At 31.3% G+C, this 13,049-nt stretch overlaps 2 protein-coding genes across 2 annotated transcripts; both read left to right on the top strand.

The window, feature by feature from the left end:
• Window positions 1-554: 554 nt before the first annotated feature.
• LOC134258573 (uncharacterized) lies at window positions 555-1,848 on the top strand. The gene is made up of 3 exons (XM_062741125.1): window positions 555-713; window positions 1,295-1,409; window positions 1,719-1,848. The coding sequence occupies exons 1-3, from the start codon at window positions 557-559 to the stop codon at window positions 1,846-1,848; spliced, it is 402 nt and encodes a 133-aa protein (XP_062597109.1). The 5' UTR covers window positions 555-556.
• An 8,109-nt stretch (window positions 1,849-9,957) lies between these two features.
• On the top strand, window positions 9,958-10,989 carry LOC134258572 (uncharacterized; the record flags this gene model as incomplete). The annotated part of the gene is made up of 3 exons (XM_062741124.1): window positions 9,958-10,126; window positions 10,206-10,349; window positions 10,885-10,989. Coding segments are annotated over exons 1-3 (316 nt in total), but the record flags the coding sequence as incomplete, so codon positions are not given.
• Between the last annotated feature and the right edge of the window lie 2,060 nt (window positions 10,990-13,049).

Genomic DNA, 13,049 nt, shown 5'->3' with positions numbered 1-13,049 from the left:
TGAAGTTTGTTTATTTTACCCAGTCAAACATACATGTAACTTGCTTTGTTTCATTTGCATTGAATATAACAGTTAACACAATCAATATAAGCACTGAATTCTTGATCTGAAAAGGTTTAAACTAATTGGAAATTGCAGTTTAATGCTAAAAAAAATCTATAAAACAGTAAACGAAAACTCATAAACTGAGTATAGATACGTCAAGTAATAAAATATGAAAATTCGATTGATTTTAAAAATGCCCTGATTATTTCCATTATGTTACATGTATTCAAAATAAATAAAATCAAAATGACAATTATATAAAGGTCACAAATCACCCTTCTATTAAACTTTTTTTTTCAGATCTAGATCGTATGTTTATTTTCTCATTTAAAAATAAATTTATCAAAAATGCTTTTTTACTGCTAAATTGCTGAATTAAATATTTTTGAATATACTTGTTCTTTCAACTATTTCAAGGCAAAAGAAACATTCACAAAAGTCGGTCGATTTAGACAAAAAGTGTTATATCGTTAAACGTTCGAGATTTTCATTCTAGATCTACAGACTGTACATGTACAAGCGAGTTTTACGGTTTATTATTTTTCTTATGTTTATACAAGCAGAAACGACCTTCAAACCAGACACAGAAATTTGCTGCGGTGAACAAGTCTATGATAGAGCTGATGTTAAAAGAATTTGCTGTGGAGATGATTCTGAATCAAAACAGGGTGAGATAAACCATATTTGATAAATATATATATATATAAATATGCATTACCTTTTCCGAATTAGAATGAAAATGAAATTACACGATGCGGTACTAAGATAAATTTTTATTTTTGTATATATGTTTTCTCATGCACAGGTACATGTACATGTATGCATAAACCATAAAGTTTATTTTATATTATTTTTCATAAAATGCTTCATTAGATTAATAAATCTTTTTTATTACCTACTCTTACATGAAAATGACAGAACTACAAGTTCCAGTCAAAATATCTAACATTTCACAGTAATATATTTGTAACAATTAATAACGTAGCGTGTGGATATATGATACGCATACGATAATTTTCCTTTGTATCAAAACGTTGTGCCAACATTCTTCAGGAATATAAGCTTTAACAGCTTCTTGCGTTCTATTGTTATAAGCCATTGGCTTCGGGAAATATAAAAAAATGAGCTGTTCCATGCACCTTTGGAAATATATAATATGTACTCCGATCTGCTGCATTATGTAACTGTACGCTAGAGTTTTCAACACTTAATATTAAATAAAACGTTGCAATATATGACATTTTTCTAGGTGTTATTCACTCCGTCTCAAACATGCAAAAGCCCGAATGTTGTGGAAATCAAGTTTACTCATCACTGGAGAAAAGTTGCCTCGATGGTGTTCTTCTAGATAGGAAATTAAAACGGTAAACAATTAAGTCACGATTTTTACACATGAATGTATTTCGGGGCATTTTGGAGAAATATCAATAGTGATATGGGGCATGAAGAAAATTAACTTACTAATAAGAACTTATAACGGAATGTTTTACGTAGATATAAAAAAATTACCCTCTTTGATCATTTTGATATCAGCAAAATCACGAAATGTCAAAAATTCCATTATTCCTTCATCACGTACATATTATATGATATTCAGTAGATAAAGGAATACATAGAGTTTCATTTATTAGTGATATAGATACTGTAAATTTATCGATGTATTTTTTTTTAAGAATTCCTCAGGACCTTAAATTTATGAAGACAATGGAAGAGACTGGAAAAAGCCTTCTCCAAGAACTTAAGAGGTACATCAATCTATCAACTGCCGAAGCACATCTGAGAAATAAAAACACTAAGGACTAGGTCTGTGAAGTACAGAAGCTTAGCGTATTGTGAGAGTTCCTACAATCTGTGAATCGATACATATGATTCTGTTGTATAATTATATTTTCAAATTTGTCAAAAGTGTCCTTTGCTTTATTTGTTATGATTTTCTTGTAATCATATTGAAGAATTTAAAGAATACCTTTCCAGTTTAAGGTATTATTTATACTTAATAAGATAGAGATTTGTGTTTTTTTTTTCTCTGAGAAATGAGACAGAATATGCCCATAGGCACGGTTCTTCATTAAGTTAAAATTACATTTTATATTCCTTAACTCTATCTTTAAAAAATCCTTAAAAAGATATATTGCGCGATTGAGTTTATGTTCCGCCAAGCTCAACTATAAAGAGAAACTTTAAGAGTATTGACAAAAATTTAAACGAGTGTAGATCAGTCATGGATACTAAACACTCCAAAGAGCTTATAAAAAGTGGAAATCGTTGCAGTTTTCATATTTGATAGGATAAACAATATTAGACTTTTCAATACTTCATACAGCCACTCCCCACGGGAAATTTAAGTTCAGCCTTTTTGAATTCATAGACAGCAACTTTGTCAAAATAATGGATTTTTTTTTAAATGTACTTATTCAGTCACTCATTAATTCAAGCTAAGCTTAAAATCATACCTTATATTTACTTTTCACGTACTGAAAAGCACAACAAATTCTCAATATTTAACTGGTCGTATATTTAATGCTGCCGCATATCGTATATTTTTATAGATCTATCTGTAGCCTCATTTTGACGTCACTTCAGCGAGAGTTTAAACGAAAATGGGATTCAGATCAATTTAACAGTTAGACTCGTATAACAACATAGTAAATCTAAAGATTTATACATAAAACATTTATCTGAATCCATTTGAAACTATGGACGTTAAAATACTAAAAATTCATAAAAAGAAATGGTAAACATGATGGAGGACAGACATTTTACCATGTTGTATATAACAAATCAATATTAGAATGTCTTTTCATTTTCTCTTGTACTTCATTTACAGAATGTAACATTTTTTATTTGAAATTACATGTATTGTTATAATTGCTTTTTAATATTTTAGCACTTTGTTGCAATTACTATGTGCAATTGTGTTTTTATTTTTTTTCAACTGACTTTTTGCATATTGCTTTTCATCTATTATTATAAGATTATATAACAGAGTTTGATACTTTTTTTGATTTTTTTCCAAAACAACTATTAAGGTTGTTATTACATTGTAATTATAAGGAACTTTCGTTATAAGAAAATGTTTTATTAACGATGAAATGTTGTCAATAAATAAATGAATACATAACCTGATGCTTCCTTTTCGATGTATATCTGTAGGTTAAATTTTGCACTCAAGTTCTTTGAGCTATCAAAAGAAAAAAATTGCTGTCCTTTTACAAAAGGTCTGGAATCCATAGACCATAGCACCGTGTTTCTACCAGAAAACTAAAATAAATTCTGTGTTTTAAAGGGACCGGGGGGTTGCTGTTGTCATATTTAGACTATATTGATCTCCTTTAGAAGAAGAGCTCCCTATGAAGATATAGAAAAATGATCAAATTAAATTTTAAAACTAAAATTTTTGACATTTTTCTTTGCCAAATGATTTTTGACAGCTTAAGATATCATATCACATAGAAATGCAGGGTAAACTTTTTTGAGGTGAAAAAAATTTTTGTCTTGTAATTTTTTTGAAAATCGAAAACTCTCATTATCTTTAATTTCTCTCCCGCGCATCTGTCAGAGCCTTATTTTTCCTTTGCATGGAATTCATCAGAGTGTTTATCTTTCAAACTCTGGCTATATTGGGAATTGGTAACCACACCAAAAAGTTAGTCATACGACGCACGCATGCGCCAGTGTGAGGTACAAAACTGTAAGTTGACCGGCTCAAAAAACCAAATTGCGGAATTGTTTTCTTTCACTTTCTGTGTGAATGTAATGATTATCATAGTCTACTGTATAAATGGCGTTTTTTGTGGTAGTAAGGTGGCGATTTAAGAGATTGCAGAACGAATAAACCGCCGTTAACATGATTCTGTTTCGCGTTAACGTCATCGTCACGGTTGATTGAAAAACATTCCAGGCCTTCTCTGACATCGGTTAACAAGTTTTATGGGGTAAAATTTGCAAGAAACTGTTTAGTTATCCGTTGTTGTCATTTGCATTAAATAGGCAATTCGAAAACCAGACCCCAAGGAAATTCCGTAAACTATACCAAGATTGCAAGAAATTCATATCGTCTCTAAATATTGAAAAACGATGTTTACACCTCAGGTGCATCAAATGGTGAAATAATATTTGTTGGAAAACTCGCCATCATCAAATTGCACGTGTTTTGGACTTTTTAGCGTTTTCCCTATGTGACGTCACATAGTGTACGGTTGAATAATTCTGAACGCTGATTTTGGTGCATAGTAAATAAATTTCTCATCTGACCAATTTTTGTAATTATCGGCCATGCGGTCAAAAATTTTTCGAAAATTGTGCTACCCTGCGTTTCTTTTTCCTTTCAGTATATTACGTTTGTATATAATTTAATATAACGTATATAACTTTAGGGCATATTTTCCGTAATCTGCCCGTACATCTCGTTGTCTGCAAAACATTGTTTTTGCGATTGGTTATGACGTTTTTAGAGATTAGATGTAGGGCTTAAATCTCTCATATATTTATTTCTTCAAACAAGACCGTTCTTTAAATACTAACATTCTCCACATACATGTATGAGCATTTTCTTCATGAGTTAGTTGCAAGTTATTGACAAACAAGGTGATGAAACAAGCAAAAATGTAAATCAACAGTTTCGTTTTGGGTTCATCATTTTGAAAGTTCTATGGTCAATATAATGACCTTGTCAGCAAAATCAATATATCATTTTATCATATGCTGACTATCATTTCCATACTAATTGTTAGGCCATAATCTATACACTGCATTGTCTGCTAATTTTCCGCTTTTCCCAATGACTAGGACAACATGTTTGGTGTAACCCGTCGGTAGGTAATGCCTATTCTTTGACGACAGTTGATCCCAACTTTGATGTTTAAGGAGGTCCATGTTTGCTCTGTTATTGTTTAAGTGATCTCTTAGCTTAAATACTGTAAATTATCTCCCTATTTCACGCATATGGTGCATCCGGATAAGAGAGTTCAGCAATGATTATTCACATTCCTCTCTTCACTTTTACGTCCAGACATTTCGTTTTATTCCAGCCTTAGTTAAAAAAAAACATGACTTGCATTTTTTTGTCAAATTGAACGGTAAATTTGAGAAGAAATGGACACACCTTTACTAAATACCGGTAATGGAGGTAACCAAATCTTGAGGAAGCAATGCTCCACTTGTACCTTTAAAAATTCGTAAAAATCGCATAAAAACATATTTATTTTTAACAAAACGACTCTGTCGGCAACGAATTTTAAAGCGTTTTAATTTTATTGCATGCATTTACTCATTCAATAATACGATCTGTAATCGAATAACAATAAAGCTTTTTAAAAAATAAAATTCGAATCGCTGTTATACTTGGGAACACGTTTAAATTACACAAAATTGAATGATTTATAAGGATATTTTCCTCACACTCCAAAGAAAACTAAATTTTCTAGATCAAAAATAAATAATGCCAACAAAATGGGAAAGTTTTAGAATTGTCTTTAAATATGAAAACGTAAGCAAGATAAAATTTAGTAAACTGGATGACCCATTTCTTATAGATTGAGAAGCTAAGTAACCTTTGTGCTCGAGCTCACTCAATTTTTTATTTCCTGTTTTGATCACTGAGTCACATTTTACGGAAGGAACTAAGAGACTTAAGGTTAAAGACAACTTTGAAAATTTGCGATTTTTTCTTATAGATATAAAGATTGATTTTTTGTATCTTTTAAATAAGAATGTTTTCATTAGGAAGATCTCACTTATTGTTTGCAGACTGACCTTAACCTATAGATTTACCGTATTGAAATGAAGCTAGGTGGAACCTTGTAAATTGCTGGCAACTGACATCATACTTCGGCTTAAATGCTCTATACTTTTCTCAATGATTCACCTCATGGACTGTGTTCAGAATTCCCTTTTTCATGTTATTTCATTTTGCACCTTTTGAACCTCCAATAAGTTTACTCTTACAAGTAATATTTATTCAGCAATTTTCTTAAACTTCATTCTTATTTTTTAGCTCTCCATTACAAATGGGTCTTTGATTTCAAGTTTTCATCAAGATATCTATCTTTTTATGTATCGAATGATAGTGTTCAACGAACAAAGAGAAAATTCTTACATTGCACGTTGATCCAAACGATTTTTTTCCGCAGTAACTTAAGACGTACAATACATTGCTTGTTAAAGAAACGTTCTCGCAAGAACAAATGTTCGACAAAAAGATACATATATATATAAACTCGCCCTGATTTGATATATTGCAAACGCTTTGGTAGTGCGACATAATATGACGTAAAAATACGTCAGGGTTTAAACGCACTACATGTCACGGGCGGTTTAACGAGCCCAATCTAAACTGAAAATGAATTTCAGGTATCTGCACTCGCCCTAACGGTCTCACTGTACGTGTCATTATATTACACTATACACTCCAATATAAACGTATTAAAATAATATTTTCACAGAATATTCCAATGAATTTATCTCATATGTGTGAGTGATACTACAGTGAGATAAACCTATGCTTTATCCACGGGTAGGTGCTTTATCAATAGGACTTCCGGTACGATCCCTCCGCGTCGCTTCTCGCTTCGAGATTAAACATTGATCATACCATGATATCTTACCTTATTAAAAATTTTCAAATTTCATCTGATACATGCTTTCAAACATGCCTCGCAATAATGCATGTGTACCTTACCAGGGACCTCCGATGTACAAGTGAAGTGGGGGGGGGGGGCTAGCATCGATTGCACTTCAAACGTTCCAAGAATGACCTCAGAGTAAAAATTCATGATCCCTCGGTCCTTAGAACTTCTAGGTCGTGAATTCGTATCTCGGCCGCGACTGACCTAAGTCGATAAAAAATGGGTAGCAACTGTTCCCTCGCCATGCGCTCGGCACAATGAAGTGAAAGTTGCGGGTCCTTCGGCTGAGACCTTATAAACGGAGGCCCCGTGTCAGCGGCAGGCGTTGGCACGATAAAGATCCCTCACTGCTCAATGGCCCTGAGTGCCGAGTAAAGGTCAAAATTTGAAGCCCTTCACCGGCATACGGTGACGTCTTCATATGAGAGAAAAATTCTCGAGAGGAACGTTAAACAATATACAATCAATCAATCTTAACCGTTAATATGTTTTTTTCTGACAAGTAAGACACAGCAAATTTCCTTATTTAGCTCTCCATTGCAAACGTTTATCAACAGATGTACCTGATGATAAGAGTGTAACTATGTCAATGCCAAGTCTTTACTTTTAAATCGATTATTTTTGTGTGTCCAGTGTCAAATCTCAAATTAAGTTTTCATAAAGCGTCTCTTTGGTCTTTTTTCCCTATTTTTCAATAATTATTATTTGAGTGTTTGCTTTTGTTTAATATGCCAGTTACATAGGATGCTGAAAAACAATATTCAAATGAATTTTCATTTATTGATTCCTTGTTGTTTCATGTCCCTTGAGAAAATTTTACTCTCATATGAGTGGTCAACATATTTAGGCAATCAGCACTTTAATAATTTAACAATTAAGGTTTTTGGTCGCCAGTACAATTTGTTAATCGCCAGACATTTTTGTCTCAGGATTAATGATATACGTACATGTATATGGAGATGACGAACAGTATTCCAGCTCAAAATTCCATAAAACAATACATGATAGAAGTAGATCTAACACGGACTTCCTAAATATGCCATGGATAAGTGAGTATTCCCTCCCGCTGGTCACACCCGCCATATGCCCCTTGTCGTAATCAGGAAATAACGGAAAAATACATCGTCTATTCAGTGTGTATATAATGGACTAATAATAAGTATGAAAATAGTCAGACAGCATTTGACTCAATGATAAATTGTATTTGATGACAAGGTCATTTCATCGACCACAGAGCCTACGAAATGATGACTTTAAAGATGGCTCTTTTTATTCTTGTTTCATTAACTTGTTTGTCAATAATTTACCTCATTGTCTGCACGAATTAGCTAGTATATTCAAATCGGTTTTTCATCATGTAATTTTTTTTAAATCTTACATGCATTATCTTTCACAAGTGAACATGCGTAGAGTATAATTTTGCAAAGCAAATCAACTGAAAGATATAAAAAAAAGTGTGCAGGTGATGAAGGTATATTGCTGCATAAGTAAGGAATGTTGTTGATTGAAAGCTTAGTCATTACGGCTAAAAGCTTATATTGTTATACAAACCGGACCTTCTGGATTAGTCACATGAAGGGATAGGCTTTACTGGAATCTAAAAGAAAAGAAAAACCAGTTCAATACTTAATAGGTAAGATTAAGCATACACGTATACCTAAATCCTGACAAGCCACTGTCTGGAGACAGTATTAAGTTCTTTTCTACTGGATACAATTATGGTAGAGGATTGTATATTTTCACAGAGGTGTGTGATGATGGCCAAAACGTTAAACACTGTATATAATTGATCATTTCGTTAAAAAAAAAATGAATATTGGTATCTTGAAATGTTTAAAAAGCTATAATTACACCAACGAATTCTAACACGATTAAAATTGAATATCTCTATTGAGTGAGGATTATTTAAAACACAAACCTTTTTCAGAAATCGGCATTATTTCTCATAGAATTACATTTAAATTGGTAACCTGAAAAATGTTTGCCAAGTAGTAAGGGAGAATTATATGATTTTGTCATAAGGTAAAAAAATTGTGCAAAATTATGTATGGAATTATATAGAAGGCAAAACAAAATCTCATATCTAAGAACCAAGGAAAACCTACGATTTCTTTATAATTCAGGGATTTATTATTTATGTCATTTCAAATCAAAATCAGTCAAAAAAATGTATCAACCCATGCATCCATTTTTTTGTTTGTGGTCAGTACCCTTAATTGATAAACAATTGACTAAAATACCATGTCCAATTATTTTTTTAAAAAAGCACAATTGTCAATCTTTTCCAAAGCCAATATTATTTGGACCACCTGTTATCGGATCTTTCTGAGCTCTGTGTTTACTGATGCCATGCAAAATTTTGATCGCACGTGCCTGACAAGAAAAACCCAAACAAACAAGGTGACAAGCAAAGCACAAGACATCTTCCGTTCTACTAGCTAGAAAATCAATATGTTGCAAATGTTTCATTGTAGTTCTGCAACTTGACAATCGAAAAGAAAGTGGACAATTTTGACACTTAAAGAGAAAATTTGGGCACAAACCTGAAATTTTAGGCGCCATGATGACTAAAAAGTAGCCAGTCAGAGCCTATAGATGATGTCGATTAGATCAGAGAACTGAAGTCAACTGCCTAATCTTAAACAAAAACAAAAAACTAAGACTTGGACCCATATATGCATTTAGGACACTTTCATAATTTGTTGTGATCTGAGTATGTGTTTTTTTCCCTTAATAAATAAAAAAGAAATTGTAAATGGAAGATTCAAGATATTTCTAACATACAATGTTTGCACTTGGACACTAAACAGATGTTTCATTTAATCCAAATATTTAATTTTAAGTACGAAAAAAATAAGAGGTCAATATATCCGGTCTATTATTGTATGACTAATTTACCATGCGACAATCTTTACTTGGTATTTTCCCCCCATTTATCTATACATATATATGCATTTGTCAATGATGGTCATGCATGTAGAGCATTTAAAAGTTTTTTGACCTCATTCCTCTCTTAGGATTTAAATATTATAATAAAGAATATAACTGTTTTCTTGATCTGGGTATGGTTTTTAATAATGAATGGTCCCTTTGTCACTTTTAAAACCAATTTTATATGATTTCGTTAGTTTAAAATAACACGTCTTTTTTTTCTAAAAAGGCATCTTGCTTAAAGTTAAGTCTGGAAGATAAATTTGGCAGAAGGGAAATTCCCGAAACAAGACAAACTATTGATAGCAATGAACAAAGGTTTTTCCAAGGAAATTAATTTCCGGATATATTTTTATTTATGAGTTTTTTACCCTTGCATTCACGTCATCGCAAAATGTAACCAAAATGATCAGAAAGACAAAATGTGCACCATTCTTACATAGTCAAAAGAAGAAACATGGACTGCAAAAATTATTTGCGTTTTCTTTGTCTCGTTGTCGTGGTTCATTATTCTATGGGCCGTGGTAAGTTATCTGTTTTTGCCTTGATTTTAATAGTTTTATCATATATTTTTTTTACAATTAAACATTTATTCTGTTTCAGTGCTAAGCAATGGAGATTGCATATACTCTGTGAATGAAACATCAACAGATGATGCGCCTTTTAATAAATCAACTCAGATTTGTTGTACAAAATCAGGAGTTCACGATAAATATTATAAAGGACACGAAGTGGGATGTTGTGGGGGTAAGTATTATCATATATGTTTAATTCACCTTTGAAAAAATAAATGACTAAATGGCCTGTAATTTTCATTATGAAATGGGCAAATGCAATTTTGTATTTATTTGAATTTAAAATCGAGCATTTGTGGCTTTGTAGCATGTCTGCTATATAGCTTCTTTCTTGCAAAATGCTGCAAAGATTCATCATTTTCTTTAAATTTTTCAAAGCTATTATCTAAGTACAATAAATAGCTGAAGGGAGTTTTCAACCAGTTTAACCTTGCTTTGCCTATCATGATATTGTATCATCAAATCTGCTTTGCAATTAACATGTAGTCGAGGTGTTAGTTCAGAAAAAAACTAGTTCTATATATATTTTTTGTAATGTTACGTCTTTGGAATTTTTATAATTTTGCTGTCTGAATGGCATAAATTTTAAGTTAAGAAAGTGAAATTAAAATCATTGAAAACATCAGAGAATAAGTGAATAAAATGATAATTTAAGTGTGATCCAGATATTTAATATAAACTTGTTATCATGACTGCGTTTTACATAGATACAACATACATACCAGAGATAGATCTCTGCTGTGATGGAAAAGTTTACAACAGACCTGGCACTGAACGGATAGGCAATGGAAATTATTCTCGTTATACGAACAGTAAGTAGTTTAACGTGATGTGCCCATTTTTTGTCAATTTATTATAGCTTTTCTTGAAAAATATTAGTGATGTTTATAAATTCTCATAGAAATCACAATTCATCAGATTTTTTTAAGGTTATATCTAAATCAAAGAAATTTTGCTTTTGTATATTAATGTTTTACACACATTAAGCATAGTTAAATACTGTGCGTTGCTTGTTATTTGAAAATGAACAAGAATAATTCATTTTACATCATCTTGTCGTACATGGATTTTGTTTAACATTCAATTATACCGTAAATCAGGAAATTTTTGCTGTAGATAAATTATTAGCAAATTTGCGAGTTCATTGCATTAGCAAAAATATTTTTATTAAAAATAAATTACCATGACGAAAATGTAAACAAAGCAGTGGTCATTCGCAAAATTTTGAAACGTAAAAATTAATCGACAGCATTTCGACCTGAATTCGCAAAATAAATTCGACGTAAAAATTTCCAGATTTACGGTATGGAAAATCTTCAATTTTTGCAGTCTTTTTTAATTGCCAATTATATGATCAAAATTAATTGGAATAAAAAAATTGAGAAATAGCTTGACCAAATAGACATCGTGCCCCTTAACTGAGAATTTTATATGAGTACTGAATTTACAAACTAGCAAATAAAGCAATTTATAGTATGTTAAAATTTTTGTACATGTATTTCTGTAGTTTTCGAAAGTGTTCTATCCTAATGGTATTTACACAACCATTTATTTGAAATCATGGGGTATAAAGACCCTATTCCCCTTTTTTTCCTAACTGTGATCCGTTCTCATTTAGTCCATCTGGCATGTTTCGTCATTTAAATAAAAGACAAATTTTTAAACTTAACTTGTCTTCTGTTATGAATTTTGGAAACAAACAGAGTTGCTATGTTGCCGTGGACTGCCAGTAAGGTTTTAACATTAAGGTTAGTCACTCGTCAGCTTTTTAGAAAAGTTCACGCAGAACTCTTACTTCAAAACTACCGGGTTAAAATTAAAATTCAATTTTTATAATATATTTAGATTCAACAATGTAAATTTTTTAATATTCAATAAAAAAACTGCTCAAAAATCTACAAAGAAGCAAGATTTATGAGGGACTATTTCTTTTGGTGGAAGGATATTTAGCAGAAAATTCTGCAAATCTGCACATTTATAAAATTTGATGTAATGGAAATTTAGCCTCACATACTTTTACTCGGAGAATATTTTCCGTTTTGATATTGCTAAAAATATTTAATATAGGTCTTAATTTATATTTTTAGACTAAGTTTTACACCTTCCCTCAACAAACTTTTCCAAAAAATGAAAAGATATCAAAGAAGTCAAGGTCAAATTTACACCACTTTTTGACTGAAAATCACATATTTTGACAAATAATTCAAAATTAACATCACTGACCCCACCTTTTTCTTTCATTATTTTAAACTACTCGATACTTGTGACTGATAAGCACTCAAGTCGTAAAAAGTTTGATATAAGAAAATTTTTTATTGCCTATCAAGTTTTTTAATACCCCAAATATGCTATTTTTTAGTGCAAAAAGGTCATACAATAATTTACGCGCATTAATTTGCAAGATTTGTTTAATGATATATATTATTCAAACTATTTTACGTAAAATAAGATTATATTTATTGCCATGCTTACATCTAATCAAATATAATAAGGGTTAAAATAATTAGCCAAAGAGATGAAATTTAAGTGCAAAAAGGTCAACTTAAATGTACCGTAGATCAGTAGGATACACACTGACCCCGTATTTTCTTTGCGATTTTGAGTTACACTTTATGAGTACTTATCCAAAATATACTTCTCAAAAAATCCTTGATATACCAAATTTCAGGAGTGACTTACCTTAAAACATTTCCTTGACGTATTTATTTCACCAAAACATCATCACTAACAATAAAAATATTTAAGTCGTTACCTTCAATTCAGACGTTTTCTAACAAAAATGAAATATAATTAACTATATTAGTAACTTATCAACTTTGTACATGTAGCTTTACACTGATTTTAAAATCTCTTGATTCGTTAACACTGATGG

This window comes from Saccostrea cucullata, unplaced genomic scaffold (assembly GCF_032062105.1).
Source record: "Saccostrea cucullata isolate Sc308-1 unplaced genomic scaffold, CSIRO_AGI_Scuc_v1 ctg12955, whole genome shotgun sequence".
NCBI classification, from domain to species: Eukaryota; Metazoa; Mollusca; class Bivalvia; order Ostreida; family Ostreidae; genus Saccostrea; species Saccostrea cuccullata.
Note: the sequence above shows the minus strand (reverse complement) of the source record. Positions and strands in the feature narration are given on the sequence as shown.